General features: G+C 45.0%; 2 protein-coding genes across 2 annotated transcripts; both read left to right on the forward strand.

Annotated features, from left to right (window-relative positions):
• Positions 1-6,375: 6,375 nt before the first annotated feature.
• On the forward strand, positions 6,376-14,597 carry tmem106ba (transmembrane protein 106Ba). The gene is made up of 8 exons (XM_079756585.1): positions 6,376-6,444; positions 7,630-7,859; positions 8,033-8,096; positions 9,017-9,176; positions 11,131-11,271; positions 12,301-12,350; positions 12,534-12,587; positions 13,898-14,597. Exons 2-8 carry the CDS (start codon positions 7,661-7,663, stop codon positions 14,016-14,018), a joined length of 789 nt encoding a protein of 262 aa, XP_079612711.1. The 5' UTR covers positions 6,376-6,444; positions 7,630-7,660; the 3' UTR covers positions 14,019-14,597.
• Positions 14,598-17,681: 3,084 nt separating this feature from the next.
• seraf (Schwann cell-specific EGF-like repeat autocrine factor) lies at positions 17,682-20,453 on the forward strand (the record flags this gene model as incomplete). The annotated part of the gene is made up of 5 exons (XM_079758631.1): positions 17,682-17,910; positions 18,080-18,175; positions 18,333-18,437; positions 18,849-18,944; positions 20,314-20,453. The coding sequence occupies 5 exons, from the start codon at positions 17,682-17,684 to the stop codon at positions 20,451-20,453; spliced, it is 666 nt and encodes a 221-aa protein (XP_079614757.1).
• Between the last annotated feature and the right edge of the window lie 1,160 nt (positions 20,454-21,613).

Genomic DNA, 21,613 nt, shown 5'->3' on the forward strand with positions numbered 1-21,613 from the left:
CAATTGAAAAAAACTAAATGACAGGGCCACATTTCTTCAAATTGATCACCAACATCAAGACTCTCTGATTGGTCGGCTGGCCCCTCTCTGTCACTCCTCTGTCTTTCTGAAACAGCCCAATCCAGTTCTGCATTCAAAACCCGGGGACCAGAAACCAGGAGGTATTTTTGTTTCGTAACGTACCACCTTTTTAGTAAATGTCCTGGAAATTTCTGGCGAGCCTATCTGTCCAGCTACACATTCCCGAATCCCTCCAAGCTTGAACATAGCTCTCCAATTTAGTTAGAACTATTTCATGGACAAAAACGACTATTGAATATTTGCACACGGGCAAAGCAGGGACCATGTGATAATGTGTTTAAATGTAGACCGATATCTTGTTTTGTAAAGAGCGCCATACCCACAATTGATCAGCTGTTAAATCCTTCATATTTGCCGGTCTAAGGCTTTCAACACATTGGAATTCCTCTGGTTTTCAATAGTCTTGCTTTGCTAAACACATCCTCACACGTGCATCTGGACATCACCTTCGTCACCCACCACTGGGTCTCATTAAAAAATGTTATCCTCGCGCTGAAACGGTGAAATGGAAACTATACCGCCTCAGAGTGAGAGCAAAACGTACAACATGACCGGAGCTCCACCGACCACCGCGGCCTTCTGAAGCAGTGACAGATACGGATGTGATGAGAACAAAAACAGAAAGCTGTGGAGGTCCCCACGTGGCGGTCGACGGGGTCTGAGGGGTCTGAGGGGTGTGTACTGGGCGGGAGCCTGGAGTCCCTCCTGGGTCTGGAGGCTGATGGAGGTCCGGATCGGCAGGTCACCATCCACCGGCTCCAGGGACGTGCGGCCTGCCAGCGGACGGTCACTCCTCCAGGATAATGGCCTCTTGGAAGGCTTCGATCCATCTGGAGAGGAGCATGCCGTTACTATAACTAACACAAAATACGATGTTAACGTTTCAATTCCAGTTTTTGAAAAAGACGAACTGAGGTGAGTCCAACATGGAGGAGAAAGTCATTCCCTGATTGTTTGGTGACACTGACCTCTGTGCGGTGGGGATGTCGTCGGCCTTGAAGATGTAGAACAGGGTGTTTTCATGGTACAGTTTGAACTGCTGGCGTTGGGCAGAGCCGTACTCCTCCTCCCTCAGGAAGAACCCCAGCAGGGGCTGGCGCTCCAGCGCCGCCACGTCCTGGGGAAACAACACCAAGCACACACAGTGAGGTCTGTGGGACTACATTACCCAGAATCCCACTCTCTGTGGCTTAACTTTTATATGAAATATGTGAAACCTACAGTGGGTGTATGTTGTACGGGGTAATGGGTTATGGGAATTATTTTGGTGTATCTTGTTTACATGTTAATTCTTTTACTGGACTTATTTCAGTTTTGCTGACCCTCTGCCTACTTGTGCAGGAGGAGCCAGTTTCCCCTTTGGGTGAATATAGATCTAGTCTATTCTAGGTTTTCATCGTCACTGAAGCATGTTTTAAACATTAAGGCAGACACAGATGGTGTGATCGCGACCCGGTACCTCGCTGGCAGCGTAGGTGTATAGCACTTTGTCCTTGATGACGAACCGCAGTCTCTTCCACTGCTTCTTGCTGCCCTTTGACCTGTTGAGGTGGCCGCTCATGGAGGTGTTCTCTGTGTTGGCAGAAACCTAGAAGAAGACAGGAGAAATACCCACAAAGTTGCACATGTAGAAATCAAACCTCAGTCAAATCCAATTGGACCGACTGGTTCCATGGGTCTGGGGTTAGGTAATTGTGAATAAAAAACCCTTATTTTCAAAAGGATGCCGGTGTTCGCATTTCTTTGTGACCCACCTCTTTAAGTGCAGCAGGAATTTTCTTATGTTTCCTAGAAAATGGTCACCTGGACAACGGGACAATTAGATACGATTATCATTTGTTAAATCACAATTATTTTAGCAGAGTTGTACATCGCCAAAGATCCCTCATCTCTTACTGTTATCCTGGAGCTTGATGAGGCAATGGTCACAGACGCGAGCCGGCTGGTTCTTCAGATATTCCAGATAGAACTTGTTGGTGGAACATGCCTGACACACCACCTGACGACACATGATACGGAAGACGCTCAGAACCGAAGGACAGAAGCCCAGCTTCCTTTTTGTTCCCACAAACCTCTGAACCTTGAACGCCAAAACCAAGTCGGTAAAAATAATCAAGTGTTGGAAAAATATCCAATGTTCAATAAATAAATAAATAGATACGTAAATACATTAAAAAAAAACGTGAATAATATTTTCACCCACACACACACCCTCCCCTAGCCTCGTCCCCTGCCCTGTGTTCCTGCCTCATGGTGCTGCTCATCAGTTGGTTGATCCTCACCACCCTGGTCTGGAGAGCGGCCCGGGATACAGCGCTCACTGCTGCTCTCAACACCTTCCTGTGTGTGTGTGTGTGTGCCACCCCAAAAAGGGGTTTGTTTTCTGTAACTGATGGGAATCAGGCTTTTTTAAGTGGTAAATTAACTGCATTTATATTGCACTTTTTTAACCAGTGCTCTCTCGCTTTACGACATTGCCTAACATTCACCCATTCATACACGCATTCACACACTGACAGCGGTGTCAGCCAGGCGACAGCCAGCTCGTCTACAGTTAATTTTTGTTTAACGTTAACACATTCATTTTATATTTATTAAAATAAGCCTTCTATAAAAGAGCCATTGCCTACTTTCAAATAGTTATATGGTATAGGGACCATGGAATCTTAGGTTTTTATATTTATTTATGGCATGGGAAAAAAAATGGAAGACACATTTACAAATTTAATAATAATAATAATAATGGATTGAATTCATATAGCGCTTTTCTAGACACCCAAAAGATGCTTTACAGTGAAGGGGGGACCTCACTAACAACCACCAGTGTGTAGCACCCACTTGGGTTTAGAACTACATGTCTATGTATTTGTTTATTTATAGACTTCATCGCTGTCCTACACAATTTAAAAAATAGCGAAGCTTTTGTCAATAATCCCCTCCTTCTTATAAGACCAAAAGGACTTCCACAAATTTGATGATTTCAGATTCGCTGGTTCACTGAAAATCGTTTCACCGTTTTCGGACACATGGCTGTGTTTCACGCACTCACAACTCCGGTTGTTACGGTGCGTTTACATCGCTGTTATGATTCTACTTCCGTTCAGCAACTCGGGCCAAATTTTGACAACAGAGTTGCCCAGTTGGTGCAGATGGTTTACTAGTGATGCGCATGAATAGGAGGAACATCATATCACATGCTTTACTATTGATTGACGTTGTTACCGTCTGTTGGCATCAACTTTGCTCAGTTTTAAACGTTGTGTATCGGTAAACCAGTTCTAGATAAGGGCAAGTGTTGCCTTCCATCAGTGGCGTCGCTATGCTGTTTTTTTGTTTTTTTTCACAAATCGCATGCGATTTGTGAAAAAACCAGAGGGGGGGATAATTTTGAGAAACATTTTAAAATGTTTCAAAATGAAGACGGATCCTGTGTATTTTGGTTGTGTATTTAGGCTCAGGCGGGAGACAACCGCGGGCAACAATCCTTTTCTCCTCCATGTCGTGGTTCAGTCTACTTCAGATTGATGTGGACGTGGAAGAACCAGAGACGTCGGAGAACCCGACGCGGCCGTTTGAGATGGGGCCTATTCAGGGTGCGATTTGTGAAAAAACCAGAGCGGGGGATAATTTTGAGAAACATTTTAAAATGTTTCAAAATGAAGACGGACCCTGTGTATTTTGGTTGTTAATTATTACGATGTAATGGTGAAAATACTTTGGGTGGGGGGGATAATTTTTATCCCCACCGAGGATAAAAATAATTCAGCAGAGGGTAGGACGTGTAAACCAGAGGGGGGGATAATCCCCACCATCCCCACCGGCAAATCGCACCCTGGGCCTACTAATATCTATATTAAAGCATCCATAAAGTAGCATGCCATGGGACCTTTAAGCTTGTTACCTTCTGTATGTATTTTAAAGGGGACATATTATACCACCAGGTGTGAGTGTGATAAGCCCGTAGTGATCACACTTGGTGGTATAATATGTCCCCTTTAAAGTTTTGAATATACCCCTCCATAGCGTAATGTAGTCCCTTTCGATTGATCCTGGAAGAAATTAAAAGCTTCTTCGCTCAAAATTCTCCAAAACCTGCTTTGATAGACTGTCAGCTGACATTTTTCCATATGTTTTTGTTATCGAGTCTGGTTTGTTTGTCCGAGTTCGTCACGGTAACGGCCAATGGAAACGCGTCACGGCTGTTTTAAATAATTTATTATTATTTAAAACAGCCGTTACACGTTTCCATTGGTTAGAATTTAGAGTCAATCTACACCTTTTACAAATGTTGACGTTGAGGTACGATGAAAATGTAAATGTATATATAAAACGATTACATAGGTATATTTAGGCCTATAATAAAGACATGTAGGCCAAAATCTGTCGGAAATTTAGTCAGCCATCATTTAATTTCCCCAAATTCACCACCATTCTAATTTGAAAAATTAATATCCCAAGACATCCCAAGATTATCTTCTGTGAACAATACAAACACAAATTTTAAACAAGAACTGCCTAAAAACTTTTGAAGGAATATTGACTAAATGATTTATTTCCTATATTTTGACGATTTTTTTCCAATTGACCATTGGAGTTGTAGCTCGCATGCGATCCATGACTCATCCTAATCACATGTCCCCTCCCCCCCTCAGGTCAGCAGACCCCTGACCATGACGAAGGAAGGCAGCCAGACACGCAACCGCAAGTACGTTTGTAATTTCTATTTGTATGGAGCACCTGGAAAGAAACAATTTCCCCCCAGGGACCATAACGTTTTCTGATTTTGATTCTGAAGACGTCCATCAAGTCTGAGAGCGGCAAGCGAATGGGGAACTCCGCTCCATCACTGGTTCACCTGGGCCTACTCTCATGGTCCAGACTCTGCAGTCCCTATTGGTAGTTCTAAGAGAGAGAGAGAGAGAGAGAGAGAGAGAGAGAGAGAGAGAGAGAGAGAGAGAGAGGGGGGGGGGGGGGGAGAGAGAGAGAGAGAGAGAGAGAGAGAGAGAGAGAGAGAGAGAGAAAGGGGGGAGAGAGAGAGGGAGAGAGAGAGAGAGAGAGAGGGGGAGAGAGAGGGGGGAGAGAGAGAGAGAGAGGGAGAGAGAGAGAGAGAGAGAGCGAGAGAGAGGGAGAGAGAGAGAGAAAGGGGGGAGAGAGAGAGGGAGAGAGAGAGAGAGACAGAGAGAGAGAGGGGGGTAGAGAGAGAGAGAGAGAGGGAGGGAGGGAGGGAGGGAGAGAGAGAGAGAGAGAGAGAACTTCATCACTCTGCAGTCCCTATTGGTAGTTCTGAGAGAGAGAGAGAGAGAGAGAGAGAGAGAGAGAGAGAACTTCATCACATTTATCGGAAGCCTAATCCGAAGGAATTTTGTTGAAAACTAGAGCAAATACTATTGTATAGGGACGCTGTATCTATTTTAGCAGAGTCTCTTAATAGCACACCAACATTGTACCCAACGTTCCACACAAAACACTCACACACTCACGCACACACATACACACATAGGCCTATATTGTTTATACTTTATAGCCTTAAAGTGTTGGCTATTTACAGCATACTGAAAGCCAAACAATTCTGTCGTACAATCGATCTCAAAGTCGTGTAGAATTAATTGAGTCTAGTTTAACTCCATTTAAGAGCAAGAATAATCTATATTGTTATATCGCCAGTTTCTCTGAGAGCACGCCTTTGTTTTTGAGCCAATTTGAACATTCTTTAGATTGGTTTGTGTCAGAGGGTCTAGAATCGTCTCTGTTAGAAACCATTTAATCAGGTAAGCTAATGTAATAATTTGCTACAACATTGTGTGTGTGCTGTCTTTAACAGGCTCAGCTCTGAGGCACAAACCCACGGAATAACACTTTCATCTTCTGGTCAGTGGAGGAACTGCAGGATTAAATCAACCCTTTGATGAACGTACTATAACATAACATATTACATGAAAAGGCATGCGGACCACTATGAAGATTATTACAAAGGGGGGGGGGGGGGGTACATTTCTGACTCCTATATTATTATTATATTATTATTATTATACTTTATCATAGTAACCTATGCTCCTTTATATGGACTTGACGATGTGAACAACAAGGATCTCATCAGTCATATATTAACCTTACTGGAAGAAAAGTCCAAGCCGAACTATTTGGAAGGCGTTTATTTTAAAGCAAACCAACACACAACAACTTTTATAAAAGGAGAGCCGATGCAGTTATCATCTGCGCCAATCAGCGTCCCCCGCTTAACTGGCTCATCGAATCAGGAGAGGAGGGGAGGCGGGTGCTCCGCGGGGCTTCGATTCGTCCACCACAACAAACAGCGCTGCGATCGAATGGCAAATACACAATAGACAAAAGAGCGTATAGACGGTAAGATACGCACACCACATGCTATTTTAGACTATAAAAACGAGATTTGAACGACGTTGTGCTAAATCTAGACAATGAACGGCGCGTACGGAGCTCAAAGCGTCTCCCCATCGGCTTAACGTTACGTTATAGACCATAGAGCCAGGTGACTCCGCAAGGGCCATGGTATAAAATAAGCTTTTAATTTAAACGCTGCCGATGATGACAGGGTGCATAATGCAAATATAAGGCTTCGTAGATGTAGACTGTGAATTGATTGTAACAATGTGCCCACAGGGCGGAATAACAGGTCCTGTTAGTACATTGTGTACTCGTGTTACGCACAGCCATGGCGGCTGGGGCACAGACGCACCGGGGTTTGAACAATATACACACACACTGGGTGGAACTACCCTTTAGCACAGGGGTCCTCAACCCCTGGTCCCCGGACCGGAGTCGGTCCGTAGACCCGTTGGTACCGGTCCTTGAAAATATTTCCCAGAAAAGGATGATAAAAAATGATAATAAATATTTAATGTTTTATAACTTAGGCTATACGAGTTATGTTATATCCTCCAACCCATAGACTCCATACTTTTATTTGTAGTGGAGAAAATGGAAATATTTTGTGAAATATTGGTATATTCAATTTGTACAATTTGTTGCCACCTAGTTCATAATATGCTAACTAACTAAACAACTGTAAATTAAGCACCGTAAACTACTTTGTGTTTATACTCAGGTGACTTTTCTTGTGTCTCTTTATAAATTGTAGTTTTTAAATGTATTAAATTGTTGAAGGGATCCTGAGACTCATCCTGAGAGGCATTTCATTGCTGCTGCTTTAATTTTTGTGAATATGACAAATGGACCATCTTGAAAAACAGCCACATCCTTCGTTAAAAAATGATGCATCTTAAAATGAAGGCATTCAAATTGGCTACCGGTCCTCCCAAGTTTGGGAACCCCTGCTTTAGCATATCCCTCTTACTTACTATTATCTCTTGCATCTTAAATGACGAGTCATGGTATCGCCCTTCTTTTTGGCATGCCCACTTTGAAACATACTCGTTGACTACCGGAGGGGCCTTCTGTCAGTCGGCCAGAACCAATCCCACATTCCGTCCTCGGTCACGCATGTGATCCAGCGAGTGGAGTTGAGCGCGTCCTAAAGCCACCCCTCCCCCCCCCCCCCCCCCCCCGCAGACACACAGACACACGGACACACGGACACACCATGGGCTCGTCCCGCTCCCGTACGGCCAAGCCCGGCGACGACGGCCAGGACGCGCTCACGACCAACGCAGAGTCCACGGACACGCACGGCGAGGAGGACGGGAAGCACGGAGACGTGTCTCAGTTCCCCTACGTCGAGTTCACCGGACGGGACAGCGTCACCTGTCCCACGTGCCAGGGCACCGGCAGGATACCGCGGGGTGAGCGTCTCGTCTCCTCGTCAACAAGCCGACCATTTAAAAACTCAAACCACAATTGCGTTAGTAATCGCTGCTACTAGTACCAGTCTGGTCCTAAATCCTCCTCAGCGATGCGATGTACCCCCGTTTTGTAATGCTAACATGTTATCGCGCGATGTTACCCTCGTTTTCAGGACAGGAAAACCAGCTTGTGGCTCTGATTCCATACAGCGACCAGCGACTCAGACCCAGTAGAACGTGAGTATTAAAGCTCCTTGGAAAAACCCCTTCCATCGTTTCAGAACTGGAGCTCTGCGATCGTTGAGGGAGGAACTCTAAAGCAAAGTGCCAGAGCCTTTCTCCTATAAGAATATGTTGTTAGCGAAGTGGTGAGCGATGATGACTGGGTCTGATCCCCAGAGGCTCCCACCTCACATGTAAGTCTCCTCAGGCAGAGATACCTGACCCCACCTGCTCCTCGGGGTCATGTCTCTGAGAACACTGCATGGCTAAAGGCCTCTGCTAAATAAACCACATGTACTAGAAGTTTCAGGTTCTTGTGGTGGGCGGGTAGGTCTCAACTATTATGATCTTTATATATTATAAGGATAGCTTGTTGGTAACTGAGTGACACAAGAACAGAGGTTGAGTCGTTACAAGTTATAAGTTACACTTAACAGGTGCCGTATAGCGGTCACCTAACGGATCCAAGATGGTGGACAGAAGCAAGATGGTGTCTGAATAGACAGCATGGTGCCCAGACTTGGTTACACTCAGAAACCAAGACTATGTAAAGCCTATTAGCCCTCATACAAGGACAGTACCTGGATTAGGGATTCCTACGGGGAACGTGACCGACCCTTTGTCGTGGATGTTTGTCAAGTGTTAGTCTATGTTATATGTAAAACAATAGCAAAACGGGACAGGCTACCGTTTACCCCAACGCTTGGGCTGTCCCTCAACAAGAGAGAGAAGGACCAGGGCTCACCAGGAACCCAGGTGAGTCACTGCTCACCTGGCCGGAAGCTAGTCGCCTGCCAGCTGTGGCTTGCTGCCACTTATGTGTCTCGACTCCTGCCTTGACAGAGAGCCATTTTGAATATACCAGTGGGGTCGTGACAACACTGTTGACTATCCATGGCGTACGTAACCTCAACGCGTGTCGGTCGGCCCCACAGGAAGCTGTATGTCACCATCTCGGTGTCCATCTGTCTGCTGCTGTCCAGCCTGGCCGTCTTCTTCCTGTTCCCCCGCACCATCGACGTCTCCTACGTGGGCGTCAAGTCGGCGTTCGTCTCCTACGACTCGGACCAGAGGATCGTCTTCCTCAACATCACGGTAAGCCGCCGAACTTCATCTGGTGCGTTTCTAATAAAGCCTATGGTGCAACATTGATTTTCATCTCGTAGAAACGTTCTCCTTATTCATATTATTGTATATTTCTTATTTTTGGGATTAAACTCGTCAATAAATGAAATACTTCAGACTCAAAAATCACCCCCCCACACCCCTCTTACTCACTTATTGTATGTTCTATGTCCTTGCACTTAAAAACACATGTTTCCATGAACATCATTAGTGTACCTTAATGTACTTATTGTAAGTCACCTGCCTCCACCCGCTCCACCTTCCTCCACTGAAGGGTCTTCGGAAACCGGAACTCATTTTTACTCAGTTCTTCATACACTGTGTTTCCCATACATAGACCAATGTGTGGCGCAGCGCCACAGAATCGACACCGAGCGCCACACGTTGATTCTGCTTCTTCTTTTCTTTTTGCGATTTTTAAATGTAGATATCGTTCCGTTCATTCATCTCCTGATAGCACTCTTTCTCCCTGACATTCTCGTTCACACACGCATACGCACACGAAAACGCACACACAGAGACAAGCGCGCATTCATGCCTTTGGTGCGCGGGTACACTTATTAACAGCTGATTCGCCCGCTCCTCCTCTCAACGCACCTATCAAAGGAAACCCTGCAGCAGCGGGATAGTTGGCACAGAGAAGACGGTCGACGACCGTTTTACCAAAGTTTAGTATGTTATACTGTGCTCAAAAACACCTGCCCAAAATTATTGTTAACTCAGAAAAGAGAATGTTAGCCCTTATGAACTCAACGTTATTGATATTGAACATCCCGCACCCTTAGTCAGCTTAGATAACGTTGACAACCCAGCAAACGATGCGATTCATATGAAATGCGGTTATAGTTGAGCTACGGTGTTAGACTGGGTACCCCCAGCCCATTCTGCCGGCGATTTGAATTCGCTCCGCAGCAGGGGCTGGAGAGCGATACATTTCTCTCTGTTTCCGATCCGCTCTTACTGGAGCCAATCACCAAGCTGGCTTTTCCCCCTGGCGCGCTATTGGCTGGTTTAACACAATGACGACAGGGGAGCGATTTATGCGATCGAAGCGATCGTTGGTCTGATTGGTTGAAGGACTATTATTATTTTTATTATTACATTTATATTGTTACATTATACTATTGATTTTGTTTTACCAAGAAAGTTAAATACAAGAACAGGTTGATATTGGTTGAGGCAGGTCTTGAGTTCAGTATTTGAAATAAAAACCTCCTGCTTTAGTTATTTTTTGCAATTCATTCCTTAAATGTCACAGACTCTAAAGATTGCCACTAACATAGGCAAACATTTAGGTAAAAACTAAACTTTAAAATCAATTTTGGTGAGTAAATCTCAACATGAAACTTAACAGACAGGTCTTTCTCCAACATAAAGTCCAGGTCTTTGTATGAGCAAACTATTTCTACTGGCCTGCCATGTAATGTATGGAGCTGGGGCAAGGGATGAAACCAGGCAGGGTTCTGGTAAACATGTTTTTAGTTGTCTTCTCTTAAAGAACTTGCGTTAAAGAATTAAGATTGAGCTGAATAATTTAAAATGCTCCTTGTAGCTTTAAAATTGTTTCATCAGGTGACAATAGATAAGCATACAGGTGTATATTTAACATGGCAGCTTCAGAAAGTGTGTGTTTGATCACCGCCCGCTGCACACACTCTGATGACCGACCCCGACGACCGCCACGGCACCGTGGCACTTGGTCCGGCCACCGGTACCAGGGGCACCACACATTGCTACCTGTCTGTGGGAAACACTGATAACAGTTTATTTTCATTTGTGGTTTTCATTGTGTGTAAGTATTACTTTATTGTAACTGTCCACTTGTTTCATCATTTTATTTTATTGTTTATTATTGCTTATTTTTTTCTTTTTTACTTGAAATAAAACCATTTTCAATTCAATTCAATCCATCCTCCCCTTCCAGAACACTCTGAACATCACCAACAACAACTACTACGCCATTTCCCTGACCAACATCACGGCCCAGGTCCAGTTCTCCAAGACGGTGATCGGCAAGGCAAGGATCAACAACAGTACCATGATCGCACCGCTGGGCAAGCAACAGGTCTCTCTCACACACACACACACACACACACACACACACACACACACACACACACACACACACACACACACACACACACACACACACACACACACACTGCAGTGGTTCTTAATGGGAAACGGTTCATAGTGTGGTGTTGATCCTAATAAGCAGGTGTAAGATATAGAGATCGACCGTCAACCTCATTTGGGGACTTTACCTAGTGGTAGGCCTACCTGTCTGTCATTCATCTGGGAGGACACCCCCCCTTGTGGTGTCATTACATCAACATAGATTTTGAAACGGCTTGTGGTGAAAGTGGTGGTATACACTGGGCCTTTACAGTGTTTGCCCTCCGGCTGAACTAAGATAATCATTTTGTTTGAACAAGGCTTGCTCTGGGAACAGCCTGCGCTGACTTACACATGCTAAATACCTACAGAGGCCTGTGGTACTGCTAGCTCGTTACCTCTTCGTCTGACTCCCCGTGTCCCAGTGTGACACCTCAGTAGCTGCTTCTATGACTACTGCCATTAATCCGCCTTTTAAAACAAATAATCCTAAACATTCTCCCCATATTCCAGCAGCCGCTGTCTTATTTCGATCTTAAGTGTGCGTCTGTTGTTGGAGGCAGTGTCAGCCCTGGGCCATCAGCCCATGACTCAACAGTTTCCCAAGATAAAACCAGAGAAATGTCAGGGACACTCAGTCACGCTCTGCAAAGTCTGGATGCCTCATTGCTTTTTTCCAAATGAACCCGTACCGAAATGTTGTTTCGGTACAGGCGGCGTGTGGCTCAAGGAAGCATGTGGCTCAGGAGGTAGAGCAGTGTCGCGGTGTCCCTGAGCGAGACGCTTCACCCTGACTGCTCCTGACGAGCTGGCTGTCGCCTTGCTTGGTCGACACCGCCGTCGGTGTGTGAATGTGTGCATGGACGGGTGAATGTTAAGCAATATTGTATACTATTGTAAAGCGCTTTGAGTGGCCACTGGTTAGAAAAGAGCTGTATAAATACAGTCCATTTACCATTTACTTTGTAAAACCTTCCAGATCGACTACACCATTCCCACCACCATCGCCGATGAGATGAGCTACATGTTGTAAGTATTGACCCAAGATTTTGCCAAAGTGGCAGGATTGCCAATGCTCGCAGTGATGTCCACACGTAGTTTGTGGTAGAAATGCATAACAGGGACTAAGGAAATATGTAACCAAGGTAATTTTCATGGTGCCTTTAGAACCAGTTAAATGTGATAACATAAACCATGCTTTTATGTTCACAGTGATTACTGCACCTTGCCGTCCATCAGAGTCCACAACATCGTGGTCATGATGCAGTGAGTATTTTTAACACTGCACACTTCCTCATTTTCTCAAATACCGTGCAAAGATTTGCTCTAAACAGACTCTTGTAGGCAGCCTACTCGTCCATCAGAATTTCAGAGATGTCAGGAAGGAAAGCCTGGGAGTAAGCATAGATAAGCTCTGCCCATGCCCCTCTAACTCATTGTACGTTTTACCTCCTGCCATTTAAAAATAGTACTTAGCATTGTTTAGCAATGGATCTTGGAAATGGGTTAACCTAGCGATTGTTATTGCTTGGCACTTGGTTCTATGAACATCCATACTGTACCGACAGATATATTGTTGTTCCTCTTCTTCTGACAAATGTACTTATTGTAAGTCGCCTTGGATAAAAGTGTAAGGCCCCTAAATATAAATGCTAGAACGCAGCTCATCAAAAGGGTGCAGCACTTGAAGGTTTCAGTACCTTAGGTATGTCGTCTGGGTACTAGGTATTGGTTGTTCCCTAACTAATCCTGCGTCCTTCTGACATGAGTCGAGGGATCCTCTACAGTTTTCCTACACACTGTCGCCACGACGACGCTGGCGAAGGCCTTTCCCACACACGGTTTGACCCCTGACCTTCGAACCCATGGCCAGCCTGCTAGAAAGATAACAAACCCAAAAGCCAAGCGGACGAAATCCCCGAGACTGGGGGGAGGATAGTTAGTTAGTTAGTTAGGTTCTTTAATTTCCCCAAGGGGATAATTGTTTTCACTCAGTCAAGTTGGTTTCAGGACAGCATACATTTAAAAAGGCACAACACAGTGTAGCAACACTGTGTAGCACACAGATAACAAATAAACTCTCTTCCCACATAAACCACCGAAAAACATATAAAAACATATCGACAGCTGCAATCAAAACATCCATCCATGACCCCCCACATGACAGATAACAAACCCTCTTACCAGCGAAAAACATGTAGACAGGAATAAACATGACATGGACAATATACTAGTGATGATAAATCAACATAATTTTGTTCACTGCTATGATGGCTGAGGGGACAAAGTCTAGTTCCCTATATCTGCGGCCAGATAGGAGTAATATGAAGAATTGATGAAGGGGGTGGTCAGGGCTGCTGACTATTACACGTGCCAGGCGTGCGATAGCAAGTTCATTTGCTTCAGGCAGGTCGGGGGTGGGGAGGTCGACTATCTTGGATACTGTGCGTGGGATTTTGAAGAGTCGGTTCAGCCTGGAGGTTCTGGGTTTGATCCCCAGTGTCAGCGGTGTGTCCTAGTGAACGATGACTAACCCCCTACGGCTAAACAACCCTGAACGTAAATGTTGTCCTCAGGGTTACCGTGACGACGTCGTACTTCGGCCACGCGGAGCAGGTGTCCCAGGAGATGTACCAGTACGTCGACTGCGGGGGGAACACCACCTCCCTGCACGGCCACGTGCAGGTCTACAAATGAGCAGCGGCGCCGAGGGAGCGGGTACCATGGTAACGGGTCCCATGGTAACAAGTTCCAATGGTTCCTGTTACCATGGTAGCCGGCCCCATGGTTACATTTAACAGGGAAATGAACCGGATCGATTTTATTTTTGCAGGGTCGTTTTGATATTTTTAAAAAAGTGAGCTAAACACTTAAAATCCATCTGATTTCTGATTGGACGGCTCGGTGTCAGGGGATTTCACCGGCATTGTCTTTTTGTGCGGGAAGTGACATCACAGGGTTTTCATTCTGAGCCAATCAGAGAAGAGGGTGGCCTTAAAGGACAAATCTGGTGTAAAATGGATCTGGGATATGTTTAGTATGATAACGAGTTGGAATGTTCGTTTGGGAGCAAAAAAGCGCGTATAGACTCATTCTTAAGCTGGCTGTTTTTAGCCGATTCTACCAAAACGCTATAAACTTGGAACGATGGGGGCATGTGTTATGGTAAAAACTAAATTGTTATTTTAAAACACTTAAAAGGCTAGAAGTAGCCCGACTCTTCTTTGGTAGTATAATAAGGGTCTTAACATTGAGACATTGATAACTTTGTAAGTGTACAGATTGTTTATTAAAAATGACATTTTTATACACACAATACCATCAGTAGTTCACCCGTCGACGCCATCTTGTCTTTAAGACTCGATAGGTAGATTGACGAACACAGAGCTTGTGACATCTGTGAAAAACACGCAAGCTCTGTATTCGCCAATCTACTTATCAAGTCTTAAAAACAACATGGCGTTGACGGGTGAACTACTGATGGTATTGTGTGTATAAAATGTCCTTTTTAATAAACAATCTGTGCACTTACAAAGTTATCAATGCCTCGTTTTATATGTTAAGACCCTTATTATACTACCAAAGAAGAGTCGGGCTACTTCTAGCATTTTAAGTGGTTTAAAATAACGATTTAGTTTTTACCTTAACACATGCCCCCATCGTTCCATGTTTATAGCGTTTTGGTAGAATCAGCAAAAAACAGCCAGCTTAAGAATACGTCTATGCGCGCTTTTTTGCTCCCAAACGAACATTCCAACTCGTTGTCATACTAAACATATCCCAGATCCATTTTACACCGGATTTGTCCTTTAAGTGATATACAACATGAGATGACCTTCTGGGCAGGTCGTGCTCCGTAACAGGATGTTCAAGTTCGAGGCTATGTGGAAATAGGCTAATAAGGGGATGAGTATCTCAATGTCATGTTGTCTTAAGGTTTTATCGCGCTCCTTGATTTTTTTTTGTTTTGTTACCTCCAGAAACTTACTATAATACACACACACATGTGATGCACTTTAGCTTGATAAAGGAAACCATTTCCCATCAATTCAACCTGATGTTTCTGGTTTCAAACATTCCAGCTCTTTGGCCAAACAAGCACCACTAAGTCATTATTCGACCTGAACACAAGCTGTTGTTACTAAAAAAGAACAATATGTATAAATCCATGGAGCTGTTTTTAGGAATAACCAAATAGAATTGGACTCTGTGTTTCTTACACGTTTCATCACCTCTTTCTAAATCTATTGTCATGGGGTTATGCGGTTAGGGTTAGACTACTCTTAACCCTAACCCTAGGGTAAGGTTCCTTCACTAAGAGTATGAGTCACTGTATCTCTGTCTTTTTAAGTTTGCTAATGATGAACTGACTAGACACCTAGTTTGCTTTTATTCGTTATAATTGCTGTCCACCAGGGGGAAACCCAACTTGATGAAAGAGTATATCTGTTGGATGTAATAACGTTAGTGTCGGATATTTCTTTAATAATGTTATTCCGGCTCCTTTGCGATTTTAATTTTTCTCTTTGGTGTTTTTTTCTCCACTTTAGGTTTTGAGATGTATTATTGGTAGTGTTCGGTTCGATAACAAATCATCTTTTTGGGTTTTGTTTCATCAATGTCATTTTAATCTTTCAATGTCATTTTAATCATCCTTGGTTCACTATTTATGTATCATTTGAAATACTTGGTATACTTTATCAATATTTCAGTCTGATGCTCATGTTATGTTATGTTATGTCTATGGGATGAGTTCTCACGTTATAACTTTGTCTTCAGAGAAGAGTTTAGCGGACTTCAACAAGAATTATTTTCATAGGTCGTACACAATTTCCGTGTCCGAGTGGGACCGACATTTCCAAAAGGTCATTTGGTGTTCATGAGGATTATCTACCAGAATGATGGGATTAGGAATATCTGTTTTTTCTGAACACTGCCAAGACTTGCATGACCTTAAAGATCATTAAAAAAAACTGGTTTTGAATATCATTGTTCCGAGTTTTTCGTACCTTATTCTCGCACTGGGTGGCGCAAATGTAAAGGAAAGGAAACCGGTAGACGCTCAACTGATCAAATAAGAGGACCAGCGCCTAAAATGTAAGAAGTGTAACATATGCTCAATCAAATAACTTGTAATAGGCCCATTAATATTACTGCGCTACTTATAAGTAGTAAATATATATTTTTACTGGTGTTGGTCGTCCATGAAGTAAACCCTGGGCAGGCCTAGACGGAAGGTAGGTCAACATCTGTTCCACTCATCAAACTACAAGCAGCTAGAACCCAGGTCAGCGGTGTGAGGAACTGTATATTCTGGAGAAAAAAAAAACGACAAAACGGATGAAACAAAGACCCAACCTTTTACGCACGGGGGCTGAGAGGGTGGACTATTAAGTGTCCACACTACAGAAGGACTAGTGGCGTTTTCTGCTGTGTTTTACACTATGAAGGGAAGTATTCAACTCTAGGATAACCTGTGTCCTCTGCTCTGACCTATTATGTCCTAACCATCCCAGATCCTATGAATATAAATGTTTTATCTGCAGTGAGATAGGACTTACCTAGACATTGGTAAAAGACTTGGAAGGATTTCAAGACAGTCTACTTGGCCGTGGCCGTGTGCTAACATGGTCGAGGTATCCTGTAACAGACTCGCTGAGTTGTCCGCTCAGAGAGGAAATGGCATTTCCACATTGCGTTCTGCACGTCTCTCCCCGGATCCACCAGCTTGTTCTGTCCACCTCTAAAGACGTGCACCACATCCCAGTGGGACTGTGTCTGGGTCGCTGGTGTTGACGTAGCGTCCGCTGGGCTGTTACACCTCCATCGATACTGACAAGAGTCCGTCTCCAATGCCAGATTTTGATTCGAAGCCAAGCTCCAAATGTCTCACTTGTCTGATCCTTGTAGGACTTAATGCAGTCGGAATCTTTCGATTGAAGTCTGAGCTCTCATCAAGGACTTTATTTGCTTGAAAGTGAATGTGCAACTTATTTGCCCTATGATGGAGATGTGCATGGTTTCGCATTGTTAGACATTCGCGTAAAAAGTGGAACAAAAACGAATAACGTATTTCTTTGTTTTGTGGGGGGTCCTTGTCTGTCCGAGTCCTCTATAGCGCTTACTATACGCCCAACGCGCCCCCTACCCCGTCCGAGGAGAGGGGGCCATAGGAAGCTACATTGAACGATGGGAGACCCAATCATTTTCACCGCCCCCTCCTCAAGTCTCTCTCACTCAAACTATCTCCGCACCACCACAGCAACTTTACGCACGGTAATAACAGCTCGGGAAGTGTAAAAAAAGGACGTATATCTCTCCCATTTCTCTCCACAACAAGGTTTTCTCACCTGTGTCGCCATGCAGCTCGTGCGTCTGGGCACCGGGGGGTCCCTGCTCCTCCTTGCGCTTCTGGCCGCGCTCACAGGGCCGTGCGCATCGCGCTCCGACGCACCCCGAGGAGTCGCGAACCCCTTCGTGTTCGATCCTAAGGCGAAGTGCGAGCCGTCGTGTAAACACTCGGGGATCTGCATTCGGAACAACACTTGCTTCTGCATGCGGGGCTACGAGGGAGAGACCTGCCAGTATGGTGATGTTCCGCCCGTCGGTTACAGAGCATGTGGATTTGTTTTGACCCAATTTCCTTTTTAACAAATTAAATGGAATAGTAGTCGTATCATCCATGTTTTAATGTTTGACGTTTCGGTAGATAAAGGCACACAAAAACGTATATTGACATATGTTCCACTTGTGTTCAGCCAACTGTTTTCCCAAATGTAAGAACGGAGGACAGTGTCTCCGGCCGGGGAAGTGCAGATGTCCTGCCGGCTTTGGCGGGAAATACTGTCACAAAGGTTTGTATATCCGTTTCAGATCGGTGTCTTTCATCTCATTATTTTGTTACACTAATACGTGGCTGAAATCAAAGAAACCGACTCGTGTGTGTGTGTGTGTGTGTGTGTGTGTGTGTGTGTGTGTGTGTGTTGTGTTGTGTTGTGTTGTGTGTGGCAGTGACGTGTGAAGAAGGCTGCTGGAACGGAGGAGAGTGCAAAGCGCTCCACGGCAAGGCAACGTGCCTCTGCCTCTCTAGCTGGACTGGGAACAAGTGCCAAGAAGGTAAGCTTTGACTTTCATTTAACCACGCTATGTAATAAGCCATTGGTCAATGTTAACCAATGAGAATAGTTCAAAACCTGCAGCCGCCTGACAGTAACCCCCCCTATGATGTGTGTTTTGAGGAGACCTGTGTATGTGTGTTACATGATCTGTATTTTGTGGGGACCTGTCTGTGTGTTACGTGAATGATGTGTGTTTTGTGGGGACCAGTGTATGTGTGTTACGTGATGTGTGTTTTGCTCAGACCTGTGTATGTGTGTGTTACGTGATGTGTTCATGGGGACCTGACTGTGTGTGTGTTGCGCGATGTGTGTTTGTGGGGGCCCTGGTAACCGTATACTGCGGGGTGAAGATTTCTTTCCTTTTGGGGCCGAGGCCGAGTTATGACCTGAGGTCTGGTTGCCATGGCAGCTGTGTGTCCCCAGGGCTGCAGGAACGGCGGCAGCTGCGTGGCTCCGGGAATCTGCAGCTGTCCGGACGGCTGGGTGGGCGGAGCCTGCCACACGGGTAAGGGTAACCTTGGCAACGGCCCTGTCTCTCTGGGTATATGTCTGTCTGTCTGTAATGCCTGTAAAAAATGACTTTTTTTACTCAGATTTGGATACGATAAGCGAAAAGACAGGCAGAAAGACAGGTAGGCAGAAAGACAGGTAGCCAAAAGAAAGGCAGAAAGACAGGCAGCCAACAAGAAGACATAAAGACCGGCAGCCAAAAGACAGGCAGAAAGACGGGCAGTCGACATGCAGACAAAAAAGAAGCTTGTCTTTCGGCTGCCTGTCTTTCTGTCTGCTGGTCGGTATCCAAATCTCAGTCTGCCTTCCTGCCTGTAAAAATGTATTCTTGTTTGAATCAAAGTTTCCCCGGATGTCTGTTCGTATCGATGCCTGTCTGTCTGTCTGCCTGTCTGGTGAGAGAACACTTGTTCCTAAGTGAACATGTGCTGGTACATACACACAGCTAGCACCACTGGGAGAATATCCTGAAGTAGAAAAGGAGGGATGGAAGCTTATTCTGTTCCTTCTATCTTTCCTTCCTTTCCTTGTTTCTTGCTCGAACAAACACATTGGATATACAGTGTTTATGTGAGCATCCCATTGCATTCGTAGAACAGCAGTCTGCGTGAGCTGAGGAAATGTAAAACATTTGGTTTGTTTTAAACAGTGCTAAGTCGGCCACCTTCTACTACCGAGCGAGAACTTCTGACTCTGGAAATCTGAGTTTTCCAGGGATTCGCGAGCACTCACTCAATCTAATAAACCTTTTTTTCTTCTCTAACTTCATGGCCAGATGCAGGAACAGGAAACAGTAGTAATGGATGGATGTGTGCAGTTATTTAAAGTCCCCCTGTTTCACCAGCAGGTGTGATGTTGATTAGCTATGACAAACCATCACTCCAGCAGTCTCCCCACTGGACTGTACCAAACGGCAGGCTGGTCTATATAGTCAGACTCTGGGTGGACTGTACCAAACGGCAGGCTGGTCTATATAGTCAGACTCTGGGTGGACTGTACCAAACGGCAGGCTGGTCTATATAGTCAGACTCTGGGTGGACTGTACCAAACGGCAGGCTGGTCTATATAGTCAGACTCTGCGTGGTCTGTACCAAACGGCAGGCTGGTCTATATAGTCAGACTCTGGGTGGACTGTACCAAACAGCAGGGGGGTCTAAACCATCGGACCTCTGTGTGGACTGTACCAAAGGGCAGGCCGATCTTTATCCAATCAGACTTCTGGGTGGACACTCCCACTAGTGATGTCACTAGAGGAGCGATTTTGAAACGGCTTGTGATGGCTGTTCAGCATCGCCCCCGGTGGTAGGATTGGTGAACTGCACCCCTGACCTCTCGTCTAACCCAGACCCCTCTGTCCGTCCCAGCCGTGTGCAGCCAGCCGTGTCTGAGCGGAGGCAAGTGTATCTCTCCTGAGAAGTGCCGCTGTCGCCCGTCGCATGAAGGTCCCCACTGTGAGAAGAAGAGATCCCAGTACCACTACCTACACAAGGTCAAAGGTCACTAAGAGGAGATCCAAGTACCACTAACGACACAAGGTCAAAGGTTACTAACGGGCCCATAGGGGGGGTTTTCTGTTTTTTTGATACATTTTTTATATGCTCAGTCATGTTTGACAACACAGTGTATAAACCCTGTGTGCTAGGATTGGTCATTAAACACGTCCATATATGTACGTTGTCTCTGTATGTATGTATGTTTGTATGTAGCCATGTACTTTGAACATCATGAATAAAGGACTTAAGGAAACACAGAATTGTGATAATAAAGTTTATTTTTATTTTATTTCATTCGTTATGGGACATTATCATCATTTAACCATCATTTCATTGGTTCATAGCAAAACCTCTAACATAATATAGATATCGTACTTGAACATATCAACACTTGAGTTTCATCATTTGAGTTTCCTCTGATCTGAGATCAGTCGTATCCTGTAAAGACTCCAGTACCTCAGTGAACCACTCTGGTCACTGTAGTCCTACCCTGGTAAAGACTCCAGTACCTCAGTGAACCACTCTGGTCACTGTAGTCCTACCCTGGTAAAGACTCCAGTACCTCAGCGAACCACTCTGGTCACTGTAGTCCTACCCTGGTAAAGACTCCAGTTCCTCAGTTAACTCTGGTAAAAGTTTGTGTTAGAGGAGCAGGCCCCTCTGAAAACGCTGATGTACATCCTGCCGGTGCTAAGTAGGGCAGCAGACCTCAAGCTGGGCTTCTCATCAAGCCCCAGCCGTCGGACAACTGATTTATGGGGAGTTCACTGAGGCTAAACTCAAGGAAAACACATGTTGAACCACAAAACGAAGAAAAACCCACCGAACAAATCACTCTCAATTTCTCAAGTAAAACAAGTCCTTATTTTGCTTTCACACACTCAGACAACGACGCTCGTGAATCCGCCGACTCAGCACTCTGCTGCAGTGGGACGCCTCCTACGCTCGAAGGGTAAACAGGGGCGATGAGGTAGTACAGACCGACAGGGACAGGACAATACATCAAGTCCCTTTGTTTTGAGCTGTGCACACAGCCAGACACATACAGGCACAACCACAGTCACACACACACTAGCAGAACCACATGCAGCGCACACACACACACACCAAACACACACGCCAAATGATCCCTTCTGCGCCTCTTTCTTTGTGCATTCTGTTGCCGATCCGC

This window comes from Pollachius pollachius (genome assembly GCF_949987615.1).
Source record: "Pollachius pollachius genome assembly, chromosome: 1".
Classification (NCBI taxonomy): domain Eukaryota; kingdom Metazoa; phylum Chordata; class Actinopteri; order Gadiformes; family Gadidae; genus Pollachius; species Pollachius pollachius.